Here is a 22,580-nt window from a genome sequence, read left to right on the forward strand (position 1 = left end):
GCCATTCAGCGAGACCTGGACAGGCTGGAGAGCTGGGCAGTAAGACACCGGATGAGGTTTAACAAAAGCAAGTGTAGAGTCTTGCACCTGGGTAGAAATAATTGCATGCACCAGTACAGGCTGGGGGAAGAGCTGCTGGGGAGGAGCTCTGCTGAGAGGGATCTGGGCGTCCTGGTGGACGACAGATTGACCATGAGCCAGCAGTGTGCCCTTGTAGCCAAAAAAGCCAATGGCATCCTGGGGTGCATTAAAAAGAGCGTGTCCAGCAGGTCGAAGGAGGTGATCCTCCCCCTCTACTCTGCCCTGGTGAGGCCTCATCTGGAATATTGTGTCCAGTTCTGGGCTCCCCAGTAAAAAAAAGACAGGGATCTCTTGGAAAGAGTCCAGTGGAGGACCACAAAGATGGTGAAGGGCCTGGAGCATCTCCCCTATGAGGAGAGACTTAGGGAACTGGGTCTGTTTAGCCTTGAGAAAAGAAGGCTGAGAGGGGACCTGATCCAGGTCTATAAATATTTGAGGTGTGGGGGGCAAAGTGTTGAGGCCAGACTCTTTTCAGCAGTGTGTGGAGGAGGGACAAGGGGAAACAGACAGAAACTGCACCATAGGAAATTCTGCACTAATGTGTGCAATAACTTCTTTATGGTGAGAGTGACAGAGCACTGGAACAGGCTGCCCAGGGTGGTTGTGGAATCTCCTTCTCTGGAGATATTCAAGACCTGCCTGGATGCCGAGCTGTGCGACGTGGTGTAGGGAACCTGCTTTGGCAGGGGGGTTGGACTCAATGGTCTCTGGAGGTCCCTTCCAACCCCTACAATTCTGTGATTCTGTGAATATCATGGAGTTGTTTGGATGGGGAAAGACTACCCCTTTGAATGACCTTTTGTCAGGGCATGTCCTGGGATTCCTAGGATCCTCAAAATGCAGCACTGCTTCTGTCACTGAAAAATGGGGCCCTGTGTGGGACGGAGGGAGGGTCCATGAGTCCCTGGCCCACCTGACTGAGTATTTCCATGGTCTTAGCAAAGACATACTTACAACTTGAGAATGACAGTTAGCTGCGTTCATGGTGGCATGGCCACTGCTGATGGCCTTGAACTGTCTGAACATAACTGAAGAGGCTCAGGCTGATGCAAATCAGCTATTGAATGACAGTGTTGAAAAACTGGAAAGACAGGTGGCAGTTTTGATGGGGAAAAAACCTAATTCAATCATTCTCCTATGGAAGATCAGGAACATCTTTCTGGAAGACCATGGGGAACCTGTACAAGGGAATCTGTATAAAATGGACTCTGTAAATGAAGGCACTAAAAGGTCAGATTTTGAGGTTCCATTTGGACTAGATCTATTTGAGATCTGACTGATTGTAACCCTAAAATGAAAAAAAAAAAATGCAGGATAGGCTGGTGGGAGTGCCCTGACCAGTGTCCAACCCCCCAAACCCTGCTGCCCATAATACAGCAGCTGAACTGATGGATATAGTACAGTGGTTTAGACAGAAACCAAGAGAGCATGCCAGCATAGCTGCTCTGGTTATGGGACATGGAGGCAGAAAGCGCTGTGGTGAACGGACTGGAAATTTCAAAACTGACATCCATTACTACTCACCCTGCCCTCAGGCAAAGACTGTATGCTCTGTCCAACATAATGAGGATAGCCATTTGATCAGTGAATGATTTATGGCTGTGTGTCATATAACATGGCCAAATAAGAATGACATACCATTAAATATCAGCCTGTGGTCCTCTATGGAGGACTAACAAAATTATATTAGAGAATTAGGCATGAAAGAGGCAATCTATGAAGATGATTTTGAGAGCCCAGTCAATAAATTTTTCATCAGGAACGAGGGATCTCATCCTACAGCCATCACCTTTACATCAGGATGGGTCTATGTTATCCATACTGAACCCCCCAGTGGCCCTCAGGTGCTGTAATACAACAGGCTGCCCAATTGATGGGGAGACAAGAGTGCCTGCAGCCAGATGCAGTCTCTGAATGGTGGTGGAAAGGTCAGAGAACCATCTGCTGCCATGACTTAGGCGTCCAGCCCCTAAGGTAATCCAGTCTGGACCCATTAGGGTCTTGAGACAACCAATGTTTAAAGACCAGATTAGAGCAGGAGTTCAGTTTAAAAAGATCGATGGACAGCATAATCAGGAAAAAATATCTGTTAAACAGGCCCAAGCACTGAGTATTTATAGTCCAACCTTTTCAGCCAAACTAGATGTGAATGTAACTCAAGAAGGGTCTGGATGGGGGCTCTGGCAGAGCCAGAGTTCTTTGTGAACCCCTATGAGGTTTTGGTCACAGGTTTGGCATGGAGCAGAATAAAGATACATCACAGTTGAAAAGCATTTATTGGCTACCTATTCTACACTACAGGTGGTAGAACCAGTAGCTCAGATTTCAGAGGTTATCATTAAACAACAAGGCCAGTCCAGGGGTGGGTAAAAGATCTAACACACATCTCTATGATGGGGATGGCCCAATCACAAGCAGTGGTGCGCTCAGTTGTTCTGCTTGCCTGCTCCTCAAGGAGTTAGGAGAAATCTATGCCTGTTGCGTGTTCGAGTGCATGCGCAATGCCATGTGGAGGGCTTATCACAATAAAGATTGGCGGATTTGCTGCGTAGACCGGTCAGAACTCAGATCTGCGTTGTGCTTCCTCCGGCACCAAACGCCCAACAGTGGCAGTTCCGTGTATTGGCCAGCAGGTGGCAGCAGAGACCACGGAAAGAACGTCTGCGGGACAGACCCTGGGGATCCGTTCTCTTTTGATTATAGGGGAAGAACACAAAGATGGAAGAGGAGGGAAGGGGGAAAAAAAAAAAGAAAAAAAGAAAAAAACAAACCACAGCAAACAAATAAAAACTTCTCCAAACGTAGCAAACGTGAATGTCTGTCAATAAATAAATGAGTAATTGAATTGATTTCTGTTTCCACTCTCCCCCGCCCCCCTCAACTTCCGAGATGAAGAAACACCTGGTATCAATTGGACAGATGCACACAGTGAAGCCAGGGATGGTCTGAAACGCAAAGCAGCTGAGCAGCTTTTAGAAGAAAACAGAGTAGTAACAACTTCTGTACCTACATTCACCACTCTGAGATCCTGTCTGGGTCACCCAAGGCTTGTAAATAACCACTGGGTCGGTTCTGATGTCGCGTGATTTGTTGTCAGTTCTCTCATGGTTCTCCGGTCAGTTCTCCGGTGCCAGGATCTGCCACAGGGCATTCTGACCACGGGCATCATGTTTCTACGCTGCCGCCTGCATTTAACAGGCAATGGGACTGCCCAGCATGTGCAAGGCAGCACCTCTGTCACACCACCAGAATGTTTAAGGCTGTTGGGATTGTTGTTAGCGTCCCATTAACACTGAGGCTAGAGATACCCTTAGGATTGACATTACTATTAGCATTACTTTAATGGTGCCCTATCTGGGTCATTTCCAGGGGATGTCAGGAGTAAGGCACAGTGTCAGGAGAAAAAGAACAGACTCTGTTACTTTATAAAAGTGATAATAGAGAGAGTTCATTGGAAAAAATACAACTCTTAAATAATACAAAGCATGCTTCTGATTGGATGCAGGCATCATCTGGGCTCTGATTAATATTACTTTTAAGGTAAAGATTATTGTTACCTTAATGATTGTTTTTTGGACTATGATCAGGTTAAAGGTTCCTTTTGCTACAAACTTCTAGCATCATTTTTGTTGTTACATTTGGAGTTAGAGACGATTTTAGAATCAGGGTAAGGGTTAGGATTAGAGTTACATTGCGGGTTATTGCTGTTATCTTTACAGCTCCTGTGAGGGTTGGGGTCTGGGTCAGGTGTTTAAAAAATGAAATGAGAAAAGAATAAAAAAAATATATTGAAAGCTTCAGATTTCCTTAATCTTTGTGGGAATCATATAATGTGCAACTCAGATCTACCTCTTCGTGCAGTGACTGCCTGTAAATTTGCTAGAGCCTAATATAATATGGCCTTGTGCTTTCCGCTAACTCACCTTCATTTCATTTTCATTACATTTGCTTGGTAGTCAGATTTTGGTGTGTGGATATTTTAAAACAATCTAACTGACATTGGCAAAAAATTAAAAATAAATTAAAAAATGCACGACAGCATCGTATCAATTTTTATAGATAAGATAAAGAAGAGCAGTTTCCCTTAGTTTTCTGTGCCTCTTTACTTTCTTACCCTCTCCCCTTGTGTGAGAAACTCTCAAAGTCAAAGATTTCTAGTTAGGCAAAGATGGCGATAGCAGCAGTGCTTATTCATTATTGCAATACTGCGCGCACATCCCCTGTTGGCAAGGGAGAAACTGCACACCAGTCAGTGAAATCAATTCTGTTCTATGCCCTAAACCCAATGCAAATAATACTGTCATGGCTCTCATTGGTTGAGCATCTCAGGCTCACAGACTCCTCCAGACTGTGGCTAGGTTTCATTTCCATATAAGGTCAATTACCAACCTCTTGTTTTTAGGTTTGCCTTGTACTTTTCTGCAGAGAGAGAAGGGCAATGTTTCCAAAAGTCAGTACATTCATTCTGTCCTGTGCTGGGCTCTACCCACCCTGTGTATTTATCTTGTGCTTGTCTCAATTCTCCCCATGTCAGAATGCCCCCAGTCTGAACTTAACTCTGTTCAGCAACTTTCTTGGTGGAAAAACTACTTATACAGCTGTTTTACAAGAGGGTTATACATTCAGTTAGGGCCTACACTATGTACTGAAAATACTGGAAACTTCCACTGCAAAAACACAATCTACCTCTCCCATCTGTGCAGCCTTGCAGACCCAGAGCACGCCAGGTTATTTCTGCTTTCATAGCATTTGCATGCTGTAGGGTGAGCAAAAGGTTCTGCTGCTTGATTCTTCTGCAAGAGCTGCCTACCGGCAAATGGTTGCAGGGATGGAGGATGTGACAGAAAGCATTTGTCTCCACAAGAGCATAGTTACATTCAGTGCAGAGTGTGAGAGTCAGGTTGGTGTGGAAAAGCACTGACACGCTGGGGATGATGCAGTGCTCACATGTCTAACACTCACAGACATTACTGTCAGAAGGATGGTGCTGTGTTGTGCTTCTACCTTTGGCAGCCCCTGGAGAAATGCTATGGCACACAGAACGCCTTTGTATTGCACTGACTGCTGCCATGCAGCATGGATTTAACACACCAAATCCAGAGGAGCATGACTGCATCTAACTGCCCTGAGAAAAACTACTGTAGCTGAAGAGATGAGGAGGCAGCTGCTCATCTGCAGAACAAGCAGCACTGCCAGACACTGGGCCAGGTGAGCACCTCCTGCTGCAGCGTGATGATGACAGGGCTGGAGATGATCTGCAAAGCCAGCTTAAAAGTGGGAGACGTGAGTCAACATGGCAGGAGGACAGAGGTGTTAGGGAGCAGCCAAGGCATCAAAGAGTATCAAAAGGCTTTGAAAGGTATCACAAAGTGACAGCCAGGAAGACTGGGATTATCATGAGCAGCAACCTGGATGCTAGAGATTATTTGCTCCCATACAAAATGGTAGAGATCTTGCTGCTGACATCCCAAAGCCAGGCAAAATGGGAACCCAGAGCTCTGCCTGCACGAACCCCACAGCCAGAGTGTTGCAAGCTGAGCTGCCTTGCTGTTTGTTGCATTCATCGCAATCACTGTGAATGAATACTCAGAATGCAGTCAAGGCGATAATTGAGCATGAGTGACTTTATTCAATAAAAGACAGGAGGGCTTGAGAGGTCAGGGGTGAAGATGGGACCCCTCTTGTCAAGATGAGAGTGGCTCAGAGCTTGTGCTGCTGCCTGGTGCCTGGGACTGGCAGCCTGACTCTAAGTCCCCATCTAAGATGCTCAGCTTCACCTCACTGATGCTGACCTGCTCCTGCATGGTGCTGCTGCTGCTGGGGCACTCGGGCTGTGCTTGGGATGGGCAGCACTGCAAAGGCGCTGGGTCACAATCCAGGCAGGTGACTGCTGTGTCTGGCAGGCTCAGGTCAGCATCTTCAGCAGAGCCAGGAGATATGAGAGCATGAACGTGGATGAGCCCCTTGTGTCAATCACTGTTACCATGTGGAAGGCTGTCATCCGAATTGCAGCAATTCGTGCTTAATAAGAACTCTCCATTGATGGAAACACACTGCACATCACTACTTGGTTTGGATCTTTGGGGTTGACAAGGGCTCGAATCACCTAGGAAGGCATAGAAACACAAGGGTTAGTGTCAAACGTTTGCAAGTTGAATCATGAAAGATTGTTGATATTTGGTAATAGAGTGGCGGCAGGAAGAAGCAAATAGGCTTCAAGCAACAGAGCCACTGTCTTGAAAGTGATCCTCGTGCAGGTCCAGCTCGTGTGTTGTTTCACTGTAATCTGCTTCTTTGGGTCTACCTAGTGGGCAGCAGCACTCGAGTTGTTACTGATATCATTGAAAAGAACTGGAGACAATTGTTCTATTCCTAAGAGCTTCAAGGTGCCTAGAAGCACAAATAGAAACCAGCAGTATTTCATCACTTCACCAAAAGGAAGGTCAAACACCTGAGCTGTGAAGAGCAGTTACAGAACCTATGCATAAGATCACACCAGACATACTTTGTTCTAACAACAGTTATGGCACATAGTCCATTTCCTTCAATATTCCCAAAATGAAATGATGTGGAGCATTACAGGGAAAGAAACACTGCACACAGACACTATGACCCTGATTATACTCAAGCAGCAGACTTAAAACAAGTCAGAGTTTTTGATTCCAGGATATTTCAGGACCTATCGTGTGAAATTCAGTTACACAACAGTGCCTAGGTGCCTGCGTTTCAAGCAACTTTCAGATCACAGCCATGTAAAATAAAAACAAATTCAGTGCAGAAATAGCAAGCCTGTACCTTAATACCCATGAGATTATCCATTTTTTACTGCATTCTGACTAAGTTCTAAAACTTGCTCATCCCAGTTCACTTCAACAATTTCCACCAATTCAAGCAATGCAGTTCTGAGATCCTGTGTATGTCAGGCAGATAGAATTGAACAGTGCAGGAATAATCTCTGACAGCTTTAAGAGCTCCGTTCTGCTTACAAACTCTCAGTCCAAAACTATTCACAGTTTTAAGGCAATGAACACCTGAAGCAGTTGGATCATCTGCCATTTGCCGCATTCTGCTTCTTGGCATCATGATTAGCACAAAGGGTTTTCTGCTGTCCTGCAGAGATGGACAAAGTCCTGCTTACAAATGGACCAAGTTTCAGTGTACAGCAGAGTTTGTACCAGACTAAAAAGCCACGTCATTCAATTCATGTGCTCAGGTTGTTATGCACTCTGAAAGGAAACAGAACTGACTGTTGGATTCTGAAGGCAATCTGTGGGGTCCTACATTACCTCCTGATTCTGGAAGAGGAAATTCTAATAGCAAATGCAGAACTTTGACCTTTGTAGACATGAGAAGAGCTGGCATTTAGGAACATTCATTTCAGGGAAATCAAATGATGTGTCTGTATTTTTACTACAGATAGTATAGGGAGCAGCCAGTTGAAGAACCAGATACAAAAAAATCCAGCCCATTGGCAGGAAAATACTTCTCCTTAAATTCCGTATGCTATTATGGTACAGAATTAGGCTACAGTGCCACATAGGCCAACCAAGCGTAGAACCAAATCCACAAAATACTGGTAGACAAAGCAGCAAAAACAGGGACAATATTCAGCAGACTGTGCTGTGGCCTTTCTACCCACAGCTCAGCATGTTCTGCCATCCGAAAAGCAAGGCCTCTTGTCAAGCTCAGCTATTTCCCTTCTCAGTGTATTCTAGCACCACTGATACCCACTGGTATCCTCCTGTAGAGTGCCATCATATTGTCATCATCCAAAGGGAAAACCCACACAGCAGAGCATACAGCAGTACACCCATGCTCCAAATATCCGCCTGAAAAACAAAAAGACAAGCTTACAAACCTGAAGCACCTCAAATGGCTTCCTGACAGACTGGATTGTCTGCCCTTGCCAAAGCCCACATATAGCCCATGAAAAGCTGGCTCTTTCCCTCAGGAAAAAGAGCCTTATCGTCCCAGAGAAAGCATATAACCCTCATTCAATTGCCCTTTCACTCAGCTTAGAGCACTACTAAAACCAGCATCTTCACCTTAGCTCATCACACTGCTGCAGTTCCTTTTACAAGGATTTCACTGGCAAAAATGAAATCAAAGCCGTCACAAGGGATTTAGCACAGTTACGTGTTACTGGCTACGAGAGCTGTCAGCACAGTCACCTGTCAGGCTTTGCTGCTGTTCTCTTTATGTAGAGGCACAACAAGGTTCAGACACCTCACAGTGCAATTCTCACTTTGACTGTAAAGAAAAAGGAGGCTTGAAAAGCAGTGTGTGGAAAACAAAGAAATAAGAATTAGAACAACAGTGGGGCCATGGCACTTGTAGGAATTGTTCTGCCTTTAACAGCAGAGCGATTCAAGAAGGATGAGGGCATCCCAAACCAGACCAGATTGGACAGATTAACAACTGCAAGTAGTGGGTTCCAAAATTCCAGACATGAAATCAAAGCTGGAAAAACTCTTCACATTTTCATCTCTCAATTTTTAGTACATTGTGCATTACAACGGAAACAATTCTTCACATACAACTTGGAAGCTAAAGACAAGTCTGACAAAACAGACTGCACAGAAATGATGGATAATTAACAGAGCAAATTGCTCTTTCAAACACTTAGTAATAGAAAGAGATCTCTGAAGTTGCTGTTCTGTAGAGCCCCAAAGCAGTCGCTTGAGGCAGTTCAGGATTAGCCTGAGACAAACCAGCCAGCTGTGTGAACTGAGACCAATTGCACTTCTTCTATTTTACTTTCATTCTATGTGACCTCACTAAGCAAATATTGTCTAAGACCATGAGTATCACATAAATGTGCAGATCTCAAGCTGCTCACTTATCTAGTACCCTTGGCATGATGCTTTATTTTCCTCAGCTATTCATCTAGATTGTGCCTGTTGATTGTGCAACAACAGCCTGTTGGTCTCGATTACCTGTAAGAGGCTTTAAATTTGGCCAGGAAAAATCATTTGAGGATAAGTAATTATCTGGGACTCAGTAAGGCAGTCTTCCCATGCTTTCATAACAGCCGAGATACACACACACACAAAGTCATGGAACCCCACTGCTTTGCACAATCCTGTGCACACTCACATGTGTCATGCACTGATTTCCCAGCCAGTCCTCATGGGGTCTATTACTTAGGACAGGAGTGCAGGGGAGCAGCCAGAAGCTGTTTGCATTCCCTGCTGTCTGCTGGGCAGCTTTGCTGGAGATGCTTGGGTTGCTTTGTTTTTCCTTGGGAGGTGGGAAGGAGCTTTGGGTTGGAGGCACATCCCGTGCCAGAGCATCCCAATGGCACGTGTGGGGCACTGATCTGCAGCAGATGAAGGGGAGGAGGTCCCAGCACAGCTCTGCACCATGCTCTGCCACACTGGGCAGCTTGTTCCTGGCTCAGCAGCGCCATCAGACAAGGAGCAGGGAAGGAAATCAAGGATGGGGGGTACCATCAAACGCAGTTAGTGCATGCCTGTGCAAGACAAACAGACCCAGAGCTTGCGGGTTGTTCCTGCTTTTGTAGCATTTGTGTGCTGTAGCTGAGCAAAAGGTTCTGCTGCTTGAATCTTCTTCTGCAAGAGCCGCCTACCGGTAAATGTCTGCGGGGATGGAGGATGTGACAGAAAGCATTTGTCTCCATGACAGCGTAGTTACACTTGGTCTAGAGAGTGAGAGAGGCAGGCAGCACTGCCTGATGTTGGTCAGGGCGAGCTCCTCCTGCCGCATCACGATGATGGCAGGGCTGGAGATGATCTGCAGGGACAGCTCACAGGTGAGAGCCAGGAATGGACACGGCGGGAGGACAGAGGTGTTAGGGAGCAGCCACGGCAACAAAGAGCATCAAAAGGCCCTGAAAAGCATCACAGAGCAACAGCCAGGAAGCTTGGGGTTTTCATGAGCAGCATCCAGGATGCTAGAGACTATTTGCTGCCATACACAACGGCAGCAGAGCTCTCGCTGCAGGCATCCCAAAGTCAGGCAAAATGGGAACACACCCAGAGCTCGGCCGCACAAACCCCACAGCCAGAGTGTTGTAAGCTGAGCTGCCTTGATGTTTCTTGCACTCATCCCAATCTCTGCGAATGAAAACTCGGAATTCAGTCAAGGCGTTGATTGAGCACGAGCGTGCCTTTATTCAATAGGAGAAAGGAGGGGGTGTGAGGTCTGGAGGAAAGATGGGACTCATCCTCTCTTGTAATCATGAGAGCTGCTCAGAGCCTGTGCTGTTGCCCGGAGCCTGGGACTCGTGTCCTGATTCTGTGCCCCCCTGCGAGATGCTCAGCTTCTCCTCGGTGATGCTGACCTGAGCCTGCATGGTGGTGCTGCTGTCGGGGCACTCGGGCTGTGCTTGGGCTGGGCTGCACTGCAGAGACATTGAGTCCAGGCTGGTGCCTGAGGTGTCTGGTGGGCTCAGGTCAGCAGCTTCAGTAGGGATGAGATGAATGAAGGCTTCAACCTGGAATTTATCTCCAATCTACTTTTAATACCTTCATTCGATCAAAATCTACTGTCAATACCTTCAAAGGAAAATGATGCTTTGGGAAACAGAACTTGCAGGCTGAGAGATAAAGCCAAGGTCTTTAGATAAAAATGAGAAAAGATTTTGCTTGTCATTTCGTAACTGTGATGAAATTCGTAATTTTTGTTTGAGCTACATTTTGATAGAATAATGTGGTCGTAATGTGCTTGACTACAAGCATGATTTCCACATAAAGCTGACTCTTAGCAGGAACTCTGTTTCCTTTAGAAGCAGTGAACCCTGGTAGCGAACAGCTTTTCTTACTTCTAAAGACCCTGTCAACCCAGCACAGGACATGCAGTTTGCTAGCATTAAAGAACAAGTTTGTATTTTCCTTGTAAGCAATGTCGGAAGAGAAAGACAACACACATTTCAGAACCATTTTGGCCCCAGTAAAAGTGATGCCACGGAAGAGCTCCATCAAAACTTATGCAAAAACATAAGTTCAAGTGGGCAAGGCCTTATGAAAATCTTCCACACAACTCAATGGAGATTGGGGTGGGTGGGTTTATGAATAAGAATCCTTAAGAATTTTCTTCTAAGAGACTTAAGAACTGTCAATATATATATATAAAGAATATAAACACTAATTCTGTTACTACAAATAAATATATCCAAAGGGTTAGGAGACCAACCCGATCATATCACAAGCTCTTTGATGACTGTAAACGCAGTCATCAATACGCAGAAAAAGATTTAAATAGATTAATATGAATGAGTACAAATGTACAGAAAGAACAACTAGGAATAAAGGTGGAGAAATGAAGGCACAAAGTGAGACGAGTCTGGCAAAAATATCACACAGAAAAGGATGCAATTCTTTCAATTTATTAGTAGCAAAAAGCTGCATAATAAGTCCTAGTTTGCTCCTCATCAGAGAAGCAAATCCTATTGATAAGGTTGTGAGGAGAGATTTTGCATCAGTTTTCATAAAAAGGTCAACTGTGATGAATTAAGGTTGTTAAGAACTAACAAAGAAGTAAAAAAAAAAAAAAAGGCCTAGAATACAAAAGTAATAGGGTAGAGAAGATACATAGCTTAGATCTCTCCGAATGAGCTGAATCTGCTATATTCCTACTGCATTTCTAAGGGACTGACTCAATCAATCTCAAAGCTGTTAACGATTATGTTTTTAGAACTTAGGAAAGCCTGGTGATGAACCAGATAACTGATACAATGTACAGACTTCTTTTGAAGAGAGGAAAAAAAAAAGGGGGGGAGATGATGAAAAATGATAGACCTGTCAGCTTAACTCCAGGTCCTCAGAAGAAAGAAACAGTTTAGAACAACTTAGAAGAGATAGGTATCATTCAACACACCTTTGTCAGGAACAAATTACTATTAATGATTCTAATTTACCCCTGTGAGAAGGTGTCAGAGCAACACAGAGTGGACGAGATGCCAAGAGAGTTTCCAAAACTTTACTAAATTCTCAGGCCAGATAAGCAACATGGTTTAGATGAGCTATAGAAGGATGAACATCTGTAGGTTGCTCCAAAAATAATGCCTCCTATTTATTTCCACGGACATCACAGTAGATACAAAGAGCACAATAACACTGCTTGATAGAGTAAATTCTCAGCTACTAAACACTATTTCTCAACTCAGATGCTAGCATTAGCTATGCATTTTCACCAGCAGTGAACAAGAGCCTGCAGGTCGCACTTAAAAAATCTGCATGGCCATCTGGAACACAGCTTGTCTTTCACATCACTGTCACCAGTGCTGAAATGTACCATTCACTGCCTCACTGTACTCACATCCACTGATTGGTCACTGTACATGTCCAGCAAACGTCAATGGATGCCATTTTTTCTGCACAGAGAAATTCAGTTCCATTCCTTTGCTTCATGTGCACTTCCATGACAGACGCTATTTTGCCTCTGCTGCCACTTATCACACAGCAACAAAACAGAAGGGGATCCTGGTGGGAAGGTTCAAACTCTACTGCCATACCACCAACATCTGCCTCTGACATCCTCAACCAACATAATAAAATAGGAGGCTTTACTTTCAGAGCAGCTCTTATAAAAATTGCTTAGAAAAAGTACTCTGAAAGTAGCTCTCAGTCTCGCTGTCAAAATGCATAGCTGTTCTAAATGATCTTCTGCAGGACCTGGTCACAGAATTGGTACAATCCAATATTTTTATTAAAGATTTAGATGAAATAGAAAGTATGTTAATTTGATTTGTGGATGAAACCAATGTAAGACAAGTTTGCATTGGAATTCAAAATCATTTTGACAAACTGGAAAAGCAGCCTGAAGTAAACAACTGCAATTCAATAGGGTCAACTACAAGCTACTACAGTCAGGCAGGAATAATCAATGCTACAGACACATGAACGAGGAGCAATGACAAGGTAGCATTTCTACTGGAAAACGACAACATTCTGCACTGCTGAAGACTGCAAGCTGCATGTGAGCCAGCCACTCATGTACCAAAGTGCAGATACAATTCTGGCTGGGTATTAAAAAAAACCTGTACGCTGGCAGGACACACAAATTAATCTGTTCTCTCTGCACTGTTAATCTCTCTGTTAGAATTCTGTTTCCAGACTCAGGAAGCAATTCACAGGGAGACTTGGCACAACTGAAAAAGGTCCAGAGGACATCACTGAAAAGCAAATAAGCTTCTTCCTATGGCTAGTCTAGGTAAGACAAAGAATATATATGGCAAGGACTTCCTATGGCAAGATAGGACTTAAGACAGACAGACAGTTCTAAACATGAGAGTTGTATGAGCTGGAACAGATTACTTACAGAGTCTGGTAATCCCAATATTAGAGATCTCTACAGAAAACTTAGACTAACCTATCAGAAATGATGCAGCTAAGTTGAAGAAAAAAGATGGCTGGTGGAGGTCACCGCCAGCCATTAGCTTCATTAATTTTATGCAACCACAACTAATATGTAGGAACAATAATTCCAACATTAACTGGCAGAGAAAAGGCAAAGGAGTAACAGGACATTTAGAGGACACTTCTGCTAGAACAGCACAGGACAACTTTGATTGGGAATGAGATGTGTTGGTAAGATACCCAAGACTGGAAAATCAATCGCTATTGGACACAGCAGTATTTAAAACCAAATCACTGTAAGGTCAGAAAACAAAAAGATGAGAAAGTATAATCCTGTATCAATATGCACCAATGGAATCAGGCAGTATAAAATGAAAGCTTGAATAAAACTTGCCTATGGTACTGTTAAACCTAGGAGGATTACAGGTCACTCCTTGCAACCTCACTCCTCCTCACAGAAACTCCAGAGAAGATCAAAATGAACAGAATTAGAATGAGCTTTCATTGATGAGCCGTTAGGAACAAATAGATTACTGAAAGCTGTGTACATTTTATCAGCAGCAACCAGGTTTGGCAGGGCTGTTATCGCTGGGTCTTAGTTTATAGAGGTATAGATGAAGGGGAGAGGCCATCTGGGCAGAGCTGCCAAGTGAATCATAACAGATCAGGAGCACAGGGCTTCCCTTCAGAAGGCTGAGCTGGGAACATCGTATTGGGAATTCTTTCTCTTACCAATTTCATCTGATCTCTTCTCTCTAAATCCCTTTTCTATTCCAGGCTTTGTTTCTCTGGGGCCACTTATAACACTCCTTTGTTGTGACTGAAGGAAGGAAACAAAAGAAGCAGGAAAGCATTTTGCTGTATTAAAAGCACAAAGATGGAATGTTTTGTTGACTGAATGTGCACTCTGCATTCTTAACTGTTCTGATCCAAAGCACAGTAAAGTCTTCAGTTGCCTTGGGTCACATTCACAGTACAAGTCAATATTTCATCAGTCTGGTATGGATTACAGAGGACTGAATTATCTCAGCATAAATTCTGGATTGCATTTTATATAGTCCATGGACCTGATATCTCCTTTCACTTTCCTACCTGCATTTTAGCAAAGGCTGCAGGTAGGTGTCATTCAGTAGGGTTTCAATAGACACGTTTCCAGGTCTCATACTGATAGGAAGGTTAGACTCTACAATACAAAGAACAGATTACAGCCATAAACTATGCCTTCTCTTCCACCCTCATCTCCACTCCCCAGTATGATACCTTATTTAAATTATAATTGCAGTACGATTTTTCTTTTGGGGTTGGGATTCTTATCAACTCCACCATTAAGCAAGTGGAATAAACTATATCAGGGCAAACTACAGGCAGGTAAAAATAACGTCTGCAATCTCTTTTCTAGAAATGAATTAGCTCTGGTGCTATAAAATCTCTAACAAGTTGGATTAAAAGACAGACTCCTCTTACATCTTTATTCCAAACAGAAATAGCACTGCTACTGCTGGGAGATTTATTCATGTCACAACCAAAGCACTTCACATTCCCAAGAAGACCAAGTCCTTTGGCTTATACCTCTTGTGACATCCTCAATACATTACCCTTTCCATCCACAGACCAGGGTATATTAGAGATTAATACAGCTCAGCAACTCAAAACACACAGATTGTCAGTCTCAGTAATCAGCCTGAAGAATTTAGAGGACAGTTGTTATTTACTGAAAGTGATAAGAGACCCAGCAGAACACTTAACTCTAAATAAACAATGTGGAAACTTCACTACCCAGAAAGTCCTAAGTGGCAAATACACAGCTCAGATGTTCCTGAATATGGTTTGATTGCATCCATGCTGTGAGGCAGCAAAAGCAAAGGGAGGGAAAGCTTAAGTCAGAAGGCAGGGGGCCCTTCTCACATGGATCTGCTCTCGGTGTTTAGCACTGGTTTGTTAGTTCATTAAGAGTGTGTTAGAAATCAGTCTCTCCATGCTTCTCACCAGCTCCATCGTGCAACAGCGTGGCATTTATTACAATGCACTACTCAGTAAGGGGGCCTTCTGGCATGTGAGCAGCAAGGGGTCATACAGAGCCTGAAGGGAGCTGGCAGGGGCTTTGTGCAGCACAGAAGTAACTGCAGAGACAGTTCTTTGCTTCTCTCATAAGTTTCCCTGTAGAGAAGTGTCCCATTAGAACAGTAAGAAGACGGCAACCAAACCCCATCTCCTTAGAAACATGCAATGATTTACCTATTCTACCCTACCACAATGAAGTGCTTTAGCACTTTACCTATCTTAAGCTTGTATTGGTTTCTGCTCACCCTAACGCTGGAAATAAACCCATTCTCCAACAAGCTGTTGCTGCTCACACAAGGACTTGTGATGGAGCTCTAAAAATAGCCAAGTGGCACAACAGAGAGAGCTCCTGCATTCACGCCAACACCAGGATCCAGAGCCCAGGGAGCTGAAAGGGCTGATAATAGCCTCCATCGCTGGGCACTAAGTGGTTAGGCTTTGCCAGCTGCTGAATTCCTGCCAGCCATATGTCTGATATCCTATAATAACCAGCCAGATGTTGGGCTAAGGTAAAGCCTGACAGAGTTCAGAAGGAAAACGGTGTGCCTGCCTCTCATGATCAGCCCTTGCTGATCTTTGAACTCGGCTGTTATCTTGAAGGAAAGCCTCTTCTGAACTTCGGCATGAATCTAATTAATGAGTTAATTCCCTGCTAATCTATTCTCCTCTTTGTGTCCGTTTCATGATTAATTTAGTTCCAGTGAATTTCCTTTACTGACTGCAGAGTAGAAACACACTTCCTACCCTATTAATCTCCACTTCTGACCCATCAGTAGGGGACTAAACAAGGGTAAATGGCTCCATGCTTTTATTTTCTGAGCCAAGTGATTTCTAGCAACGTAAGGTGGAAGGAAGTAGGGAAATTCTGCAGGCACATCATGCCACTACTGTAAGAAAAGGTGGAATAAAGGCCGTCGATTAATTGAAAATTCTGCCCAGTTACATCAACCACACATCTAACAGAGAGGAAAGAACAGCAAGGCTACACACTGCATAGGAATGTCATTCGGATGTAAAGAATCAGATAAATAGCCAAGCCCAAACACCAAGAAGATAAAATCTGTTGAGGGAAACATAGCAGGGATCTGGGTTTTGTTATTCCTGAAGTTCCAAGGCTCCCTCATATATTTCCAAAGATATTTTACTGGTGTGGAAGAGAAGATCTTAACTGGAGAATGCACAGACTTCTCTGTCTACCTCTGCCTCCAGCACTCTTGGGAAATAGAAGGAAATTTGGCCTGTTTACCTGTCTGCTGAGGTAACAGTTACTCTTTCAGCATCTAAGTCTTAGAATGAAGTCCTCTTTGCTGAAAAACGAACATAATCTGCTGTTTAAACTAATAAAAGAACAACAAACCAAAATCAACCTGCATTACTGTTAGCAGCGTACAGACATGACAGAAAGCAGCAGTAAGGCTGACATTTTCTTAGTTAAGCTAAACGACTAATAACTACCTGGAATAACACGGGGAGTGAGCACAAGGCTGCAGCTTTATACCTCTGGATCCCATTCAGGGCCAGGCTGTTTATTTCCTTTAATGCTTTACATCTGTTAGCATTAAACCACACTATCAGCTCTGATGGATTTACATGTATCTTGCTGTTGCATGCATCTCTTGAGAGGCTGAGGGATGGGAAAGGTTACCTTCCCACAATTGCGTTCCTACCCCCATAGCTCTCATGCAGCCTTCAGGGAAGCATTAAAAAAAGAAAAAGAAAAGTAAAGAGAAGCAAAACCCAAAGAGCTTCCTTCTCCCATGAATTAAACAAAATGTTCTGAGGCTGTATAACATCCATAGGAGAAGAAACGCTGCCGGTGATCAGCATCGCAAACCTTCCTTCTGATGGCACAATGTGTCAAGGACATTTTTAATGAGGGATCAAGGACACTGCTTCTTGAGAGTCATCTTGTTTAAGCTGTGCTAACTGTGGCTTTCTTAGCATGCAAACCCAGCACCTCACAAGAGAGGCAGGAAAGCACCACAAGGCAAAGAAGTATCCTGCTTGCAAGGCTGTTCCTGTCATACCTGCAGGGGAAATAATCTCAGATGTTGCAGAGAGCATCTTTCTATTGATCCTTCCCCAACAGCCGTTAACTTAGAGCCACTCAGTAAGGAGATGGAAATGCCAGAAATGAGGAAAAATACACCAAAATAAGCAGAGACCTGTAGTGAGCCTATCCATTATCCACTTTCTGATAAACCCCAGTCCATATGACAGAAACTACACTTCTGAGAAGCCTAAGGAATCAGTGGATGCTGCATTACAGAAGAGTCTTTCAGATATCTGACACTGCTGGGAATAAACTCCTGATGGACCACGACCAAAAGAAGGACATGAGCTAGCAAAGAGAACAAAGATCAGAAGTTATGCAGGGATGCTGAGTACACTGCTCCCAGTTTCTCTCTATCTCCAGGTGCTGGGTCATGCATGACTAGATTTCCCAAGCAGTACCTGGTGTATGGCCAGCAGCAGCAGTATTAGAGGCTTAGCTTTCAGGCCTTGCTCTCCAGGGACTTCCTCCACTTGGAGCAGAGGCTTTGATCCTGAGTAGTACATTTGCACAAAAAGAACCTGGGTATGATTTTAAAGAGAGAGAGAGAGAAAAGTGAACACAAGCTTTGCTTCTGCATCTTATGTCTCCAATCTGCTCCTTGAAAATGGCAAAGACATCTCAGACATATTGTCAAAGGACCCAACTAATTTTTCAGCCTAATCCATTCTTTGTATCTCCATGAAAAAATAATATATATATATATGTATATACAGAAAATTCTTGAAATTAAGGCAGTTTTTCACTTCCATGAAAGCAGGGAGGGATCTTAGGTCCCAGCTTCTTATGGGGACCCTCTATCTTATTCACTGCTCCTGTGCTGCCCACAAGCTGCCAGCATGACATCCTCATCCACTCAACTCTCTCTTTTCCATTTCATCCTTTCTGGACTAATTAGGTGAGAACCGTCTTCAAGTCAGACATAATGCTGAAATCTAAAAGATCTAAATATAAAAAGTGACATCATTTCTTACGGGCATGCATTCCCACCTGAGAGACTCTGGTTTCCTTCACAACCCCTCTTTGTGGCCAGCAATCTTCCAAGATTATTACTTAAAGATAAAATGGTTTCTCCAACACATTCATCAAATCAGGTGATGATAAGGCTGATTAATCCAGGAACCTCCATCCTTCCTGAAAACAATAAACTGCAAGGCCTACAGACAACAGGATGGAAAATATTACAAAACTTATTTTAAGAAATGCTCTGCTTTCTCTATCGAAGCCATCCTGAATTCCTGTCTTCCTACATGTTAAAGGATAACACATAGAATCACAGAACAACCCAATTTGGAAGGGACCCATAGAGATTACTGAGTCCATACTGGACCACCCAAAAATCAGATTGTATGTCTGAGTAGATAAATAAGGACGGTTCCAGAGAAGGTGATTAAAGTCATTAGAGCAATAGGAAGGCTAAAAAATATGAGTGTCTTTCGTGACCAGATGCACAAGAGAGACAATCATTGTTTACAAAATAACTGGCAATTTGGGCACTCCCAATTATTCTCTCTTACAGCAGAGGACAAAAATGCATTTGCAAAGGTGAAAGCGCAGCTGAAGAGAGGAAACATTTTCTGAGCAACACACAGCTGATCTATGAAACTCAACTGATAGACTCAAAAAGCATTAACCACTCGTACAGAAAATAAGAACATTGGAACATTTCATTAGAAAGGATTATTGTTATTATAATTACTTGGAAAGGCTATAATTTCTCACATTTCCAAGTATAAATAAATAACTGTCTGAAGATAGAAAGGCATTCCCCCATATGGTGGGAATAGTTTGTAATTGTCCACGATGGCAATTTCTTGCATCTCTCTGAAATCTCTAATGCTGGGCACTGTCAGGAAGGACTCCTGACTGGCTGAACATCGTACAATGGATCCTGTCTCATGATTCACATCTTCACAGATGAAAATACAGGTTGTGTGTTACAATGAAAAATAAGTATTAATGCGATGGAAAGCCTGACAAGACAAATCCAGGTAGCAATACCCAAATTCTTGGCTGCCCCCTGCAGTTCAAAGGAGATCAAACACTGTTTTGTTGTTTGATACTGGGAGTTTGCTTGCTATTTGAATACCTTGGACTTCTATCTTTTAATGAGATGCTGATGCTTTATGGAAGATACTGTAGAATGGCATCTTCAGAAACAATTCTGAAGTACACAGTGTAATGTAAAAACTTGTTGAGCAGCCCAGACAGAACAAACAGATTACACAGGAATAGACAGAATAGACAGGAATAGATGCTTTCTATTCCTCCCTTTATTCCTTATTTCTAATGATACTGCCCTGATAGCTCTTCTTGAATTTAGTTTCTTCCATTGCTTACTCTCCCTCCAAGCTCCAATTCCTCTAACTCTTTTTTGAAAGAGGGATTTAAGGTAGTAACTAATTGTTAATGCTTAATAGGAAGCCATTATAGTTTAACAGGTAATAAGATACCATAAATAACACTGCTGGTAATGCACTTTTAAATGGTTAAGGATGTACTTGAAAGCGTAACCACACAAAGCCTGCTTCTGTTACTTTAAAAATGAAACTCATCCTTCCAGAAATTAGCTTCACATCCATCCGAAAAACACAAGTTTTACCAAGAAGAAATGGATGCAGGATTGAGAGACATATTCAGCAAGGGACTCCGACTGCATCAGGGGAGAAACATGGAAAGAACACGCTCTAATAGCTGGAAACAGCTGTTTTTTCTTCTATCCTCTTACAGTGTACAGACCCTGCTTCTCCTTCCTGCTCTGGTGGTGGCCAGTGCTTGGCATGTTGTCTTTGCTCAGCCTGAACTACTGTTATCTACAGACTGGCCGTGGCCAAAATGGCACAGGTCTTCATCTTGTGAGTGAACTCCCCCAGTATTCATGGGAATTGGATTTGAGATTTTAGGCTTTATTTTTGTGTGTGTGTGTTCTTCAGATGTTAAGTATTCACAGAACCATACTCAGGTTGAAAGGGACCTCAAGGATCATCAAGTTCCAACCCTCTGTGAAGATCCGTATGAAGTATTAACATCACATGATCTTATCATCACATCTTTGCAGGCCCAGCTCCAGCCAAATTCTCACAAATTCTTCCTGCTAATATCTCATTTAGCTTATACATCTTAATAAACCCCCACTGTTTCTGAGACGATATAATGAATCGCCACAGGCTACAGCAGCTGGCTTACATGTTTATGCCTCTATGCATATATGTCCATGTACATGTGTGTGCTGGGTCTAAAAACACCAACCTGCACGTATTTACCTCAGTCTCACACAATACTCCTGCCATGTCTGTCTCTCTAATATCTCATATGGCAGCAAGCAGCAGGGGCTGCGCATGAGTCACAGCCACAATACACTGCACAGCCAGAGCCTCTGACAGAATATACAATAGAGCTGAGATGTCAGTGGAGGTGGCTTTGGAGTACTTTAAAAATGCTGTTCAAGTGCCAACTTTCACCTCCAAATACGACACTTTGTTCGCCCACCCACTTTCGTTCCAAGTTAAATGTTCCTTTTACTGCAACTCGACAGCTTTAATTATGAATTTATCTGTCTTTTTCTATCCCTATAACTGTTCAGTCTCTCATTTGTCTTGCTAAGATTTTTGATATGCTCCTAGATAGCAGCTGTATACTGTCACCACAGTACAAGTGGCCTGGTCAGACTCTCATTTGCAGGCTGGGCATCAGACCAAAACCTGCAATAAGCTGTTTGCCTCGAAAGCACAAATCTCATGTGTTCCCTCTGCAGAGAAAGAACAGAGAGATGGGGACACAGTGTGCTGATGAGCATCACTGTATCAGAACCACAATGCTTTCCTTTGCTCTTATTGCCTGAGAAACTTAAATACATATAAAATTCTGACCTGAGGAAAACGTGGATCCCACTGATGGTTTCACTGAGGATGCAGCTCCTTCTATCATATTTTGCCCACGACAGAAGACATCCATTTTAAACACTAATGTTTTAAACAGTAGCAGCACACGTAACCCTGCCGCCATCAATGCTGTGCAGGACTGATGTGTGGTAAAGCCTTCACCACCTAGCTCTGCAATAATGTTATATGGAGTGTCCTAACACTGCCTCTTAAACACCTGATCCATGGTCAACCCAAAATTGTCGCATCTGGCTGCATTCAAAATGACTGTAAGTCTAAACATATCAATCCTCTCATTATCCTTTGTGACTTCTAGGAAAGACTCTATCCCGTTCCAGTGTCAGCACTATCCTGGTCTATAAAGATCACCTCAGACGGAAGTGCATATCCCTCATAATCCAGTCTTTTGGGAGATATTTCATAACTTCATAAATTAATGTTGATTGCTTTAGAAGTAAATTTTTATCCCAGCATGTGAAGGGACCCAATGACTTCCACATTTCAAGTACGATTTTAAGGGAAAAGGACTGTACCACAGAAATACAGATGCTCCTAATCAATACGAAAATGTCTAATACCAGGCAGTAGCAATGTGCCTCACAGAAAGGGCAATGCAGAGCCCATTTGTTCTGCTGGATATATACAAGTTCATTATCGGTACTCCAGTCAGATCTGTACGTGTACAGTAATTTGAATAACCTTCGATATGATAGCATGCAGTCCTTCTGTGATTCCTTTTTCTGCCATTTGCTCTTTTCATCTCATCCCTTCCTACTGCTGTTTAAATTGCTATTATTAGCTATTAAATGATAAATGAATTACCTCTGAAGTAAGCATGAATAATTGTTCCCAGCCTGAGATAGGCTTGGACTGGTATTTGGTAACAGTCAACAAGATCTGTGTGGCTCCCAAGGTTATTTCATAATAATAATAAAAATCAATAGGAAGAAAACAGGGACAGCTCCAGAAAGTGTTAATGAAAAGTTGCTGAATTACAGTGGCTCACCTGTGCACAGCTACATAAAAGCCTTCTGAATACCAAATACATTAATTATAGACTGCATTGCTCGGCTGAACCTCCACAGAATTCATTGGGCTTGTATTCTCACACTAACAAAGGAGAGACGCTGAAGAGTGCTGGATGAGAAGGATGAAGGGAGGGAGGGATGGAAGAAAGTTCATGTT

General features: G+C 43.2%; 1 protein-coding gene across 1 annotated transcript in view; it reads right to left on the minus strand.

Moving 5' to 3' along the window:
* Positions 1–5,690: 5,690 nt before the first annotated feature.
* The window catches only part of LOC146755720 (cytosolic carboxypeptidase 4-like), a 94,585-nt gene continuing 77,695 nt past the window's right edge, over positions 5,691–22,580 (minus strand). Inside the window, exon 6 of the mRNA XM_085525389.1 lies at positions 5,691–6,187. Within this exon, the coding sequence (XP_085381515.1) occupies positions 6,184–6,187 (4 nt within the window). The 3' untranslated portion in view covers positions 5,691–6,183. The remainder of the gene's footprint in view (positions 6,188–22,580) is intronic.

Source organism: Coturnix japonica, chromosome 31 (assembly GCF_054131305.1).
Source record: "Coturnix japonica strain WE chromosome 31, WE-NBRP24, whole genome shotgun sequence".
Lineage (NCBI taxonomy): Eukaryota > Metazoa > Chordata > Aves > Galliformes > Phasianidae > Coturnix > Coturnix japonica.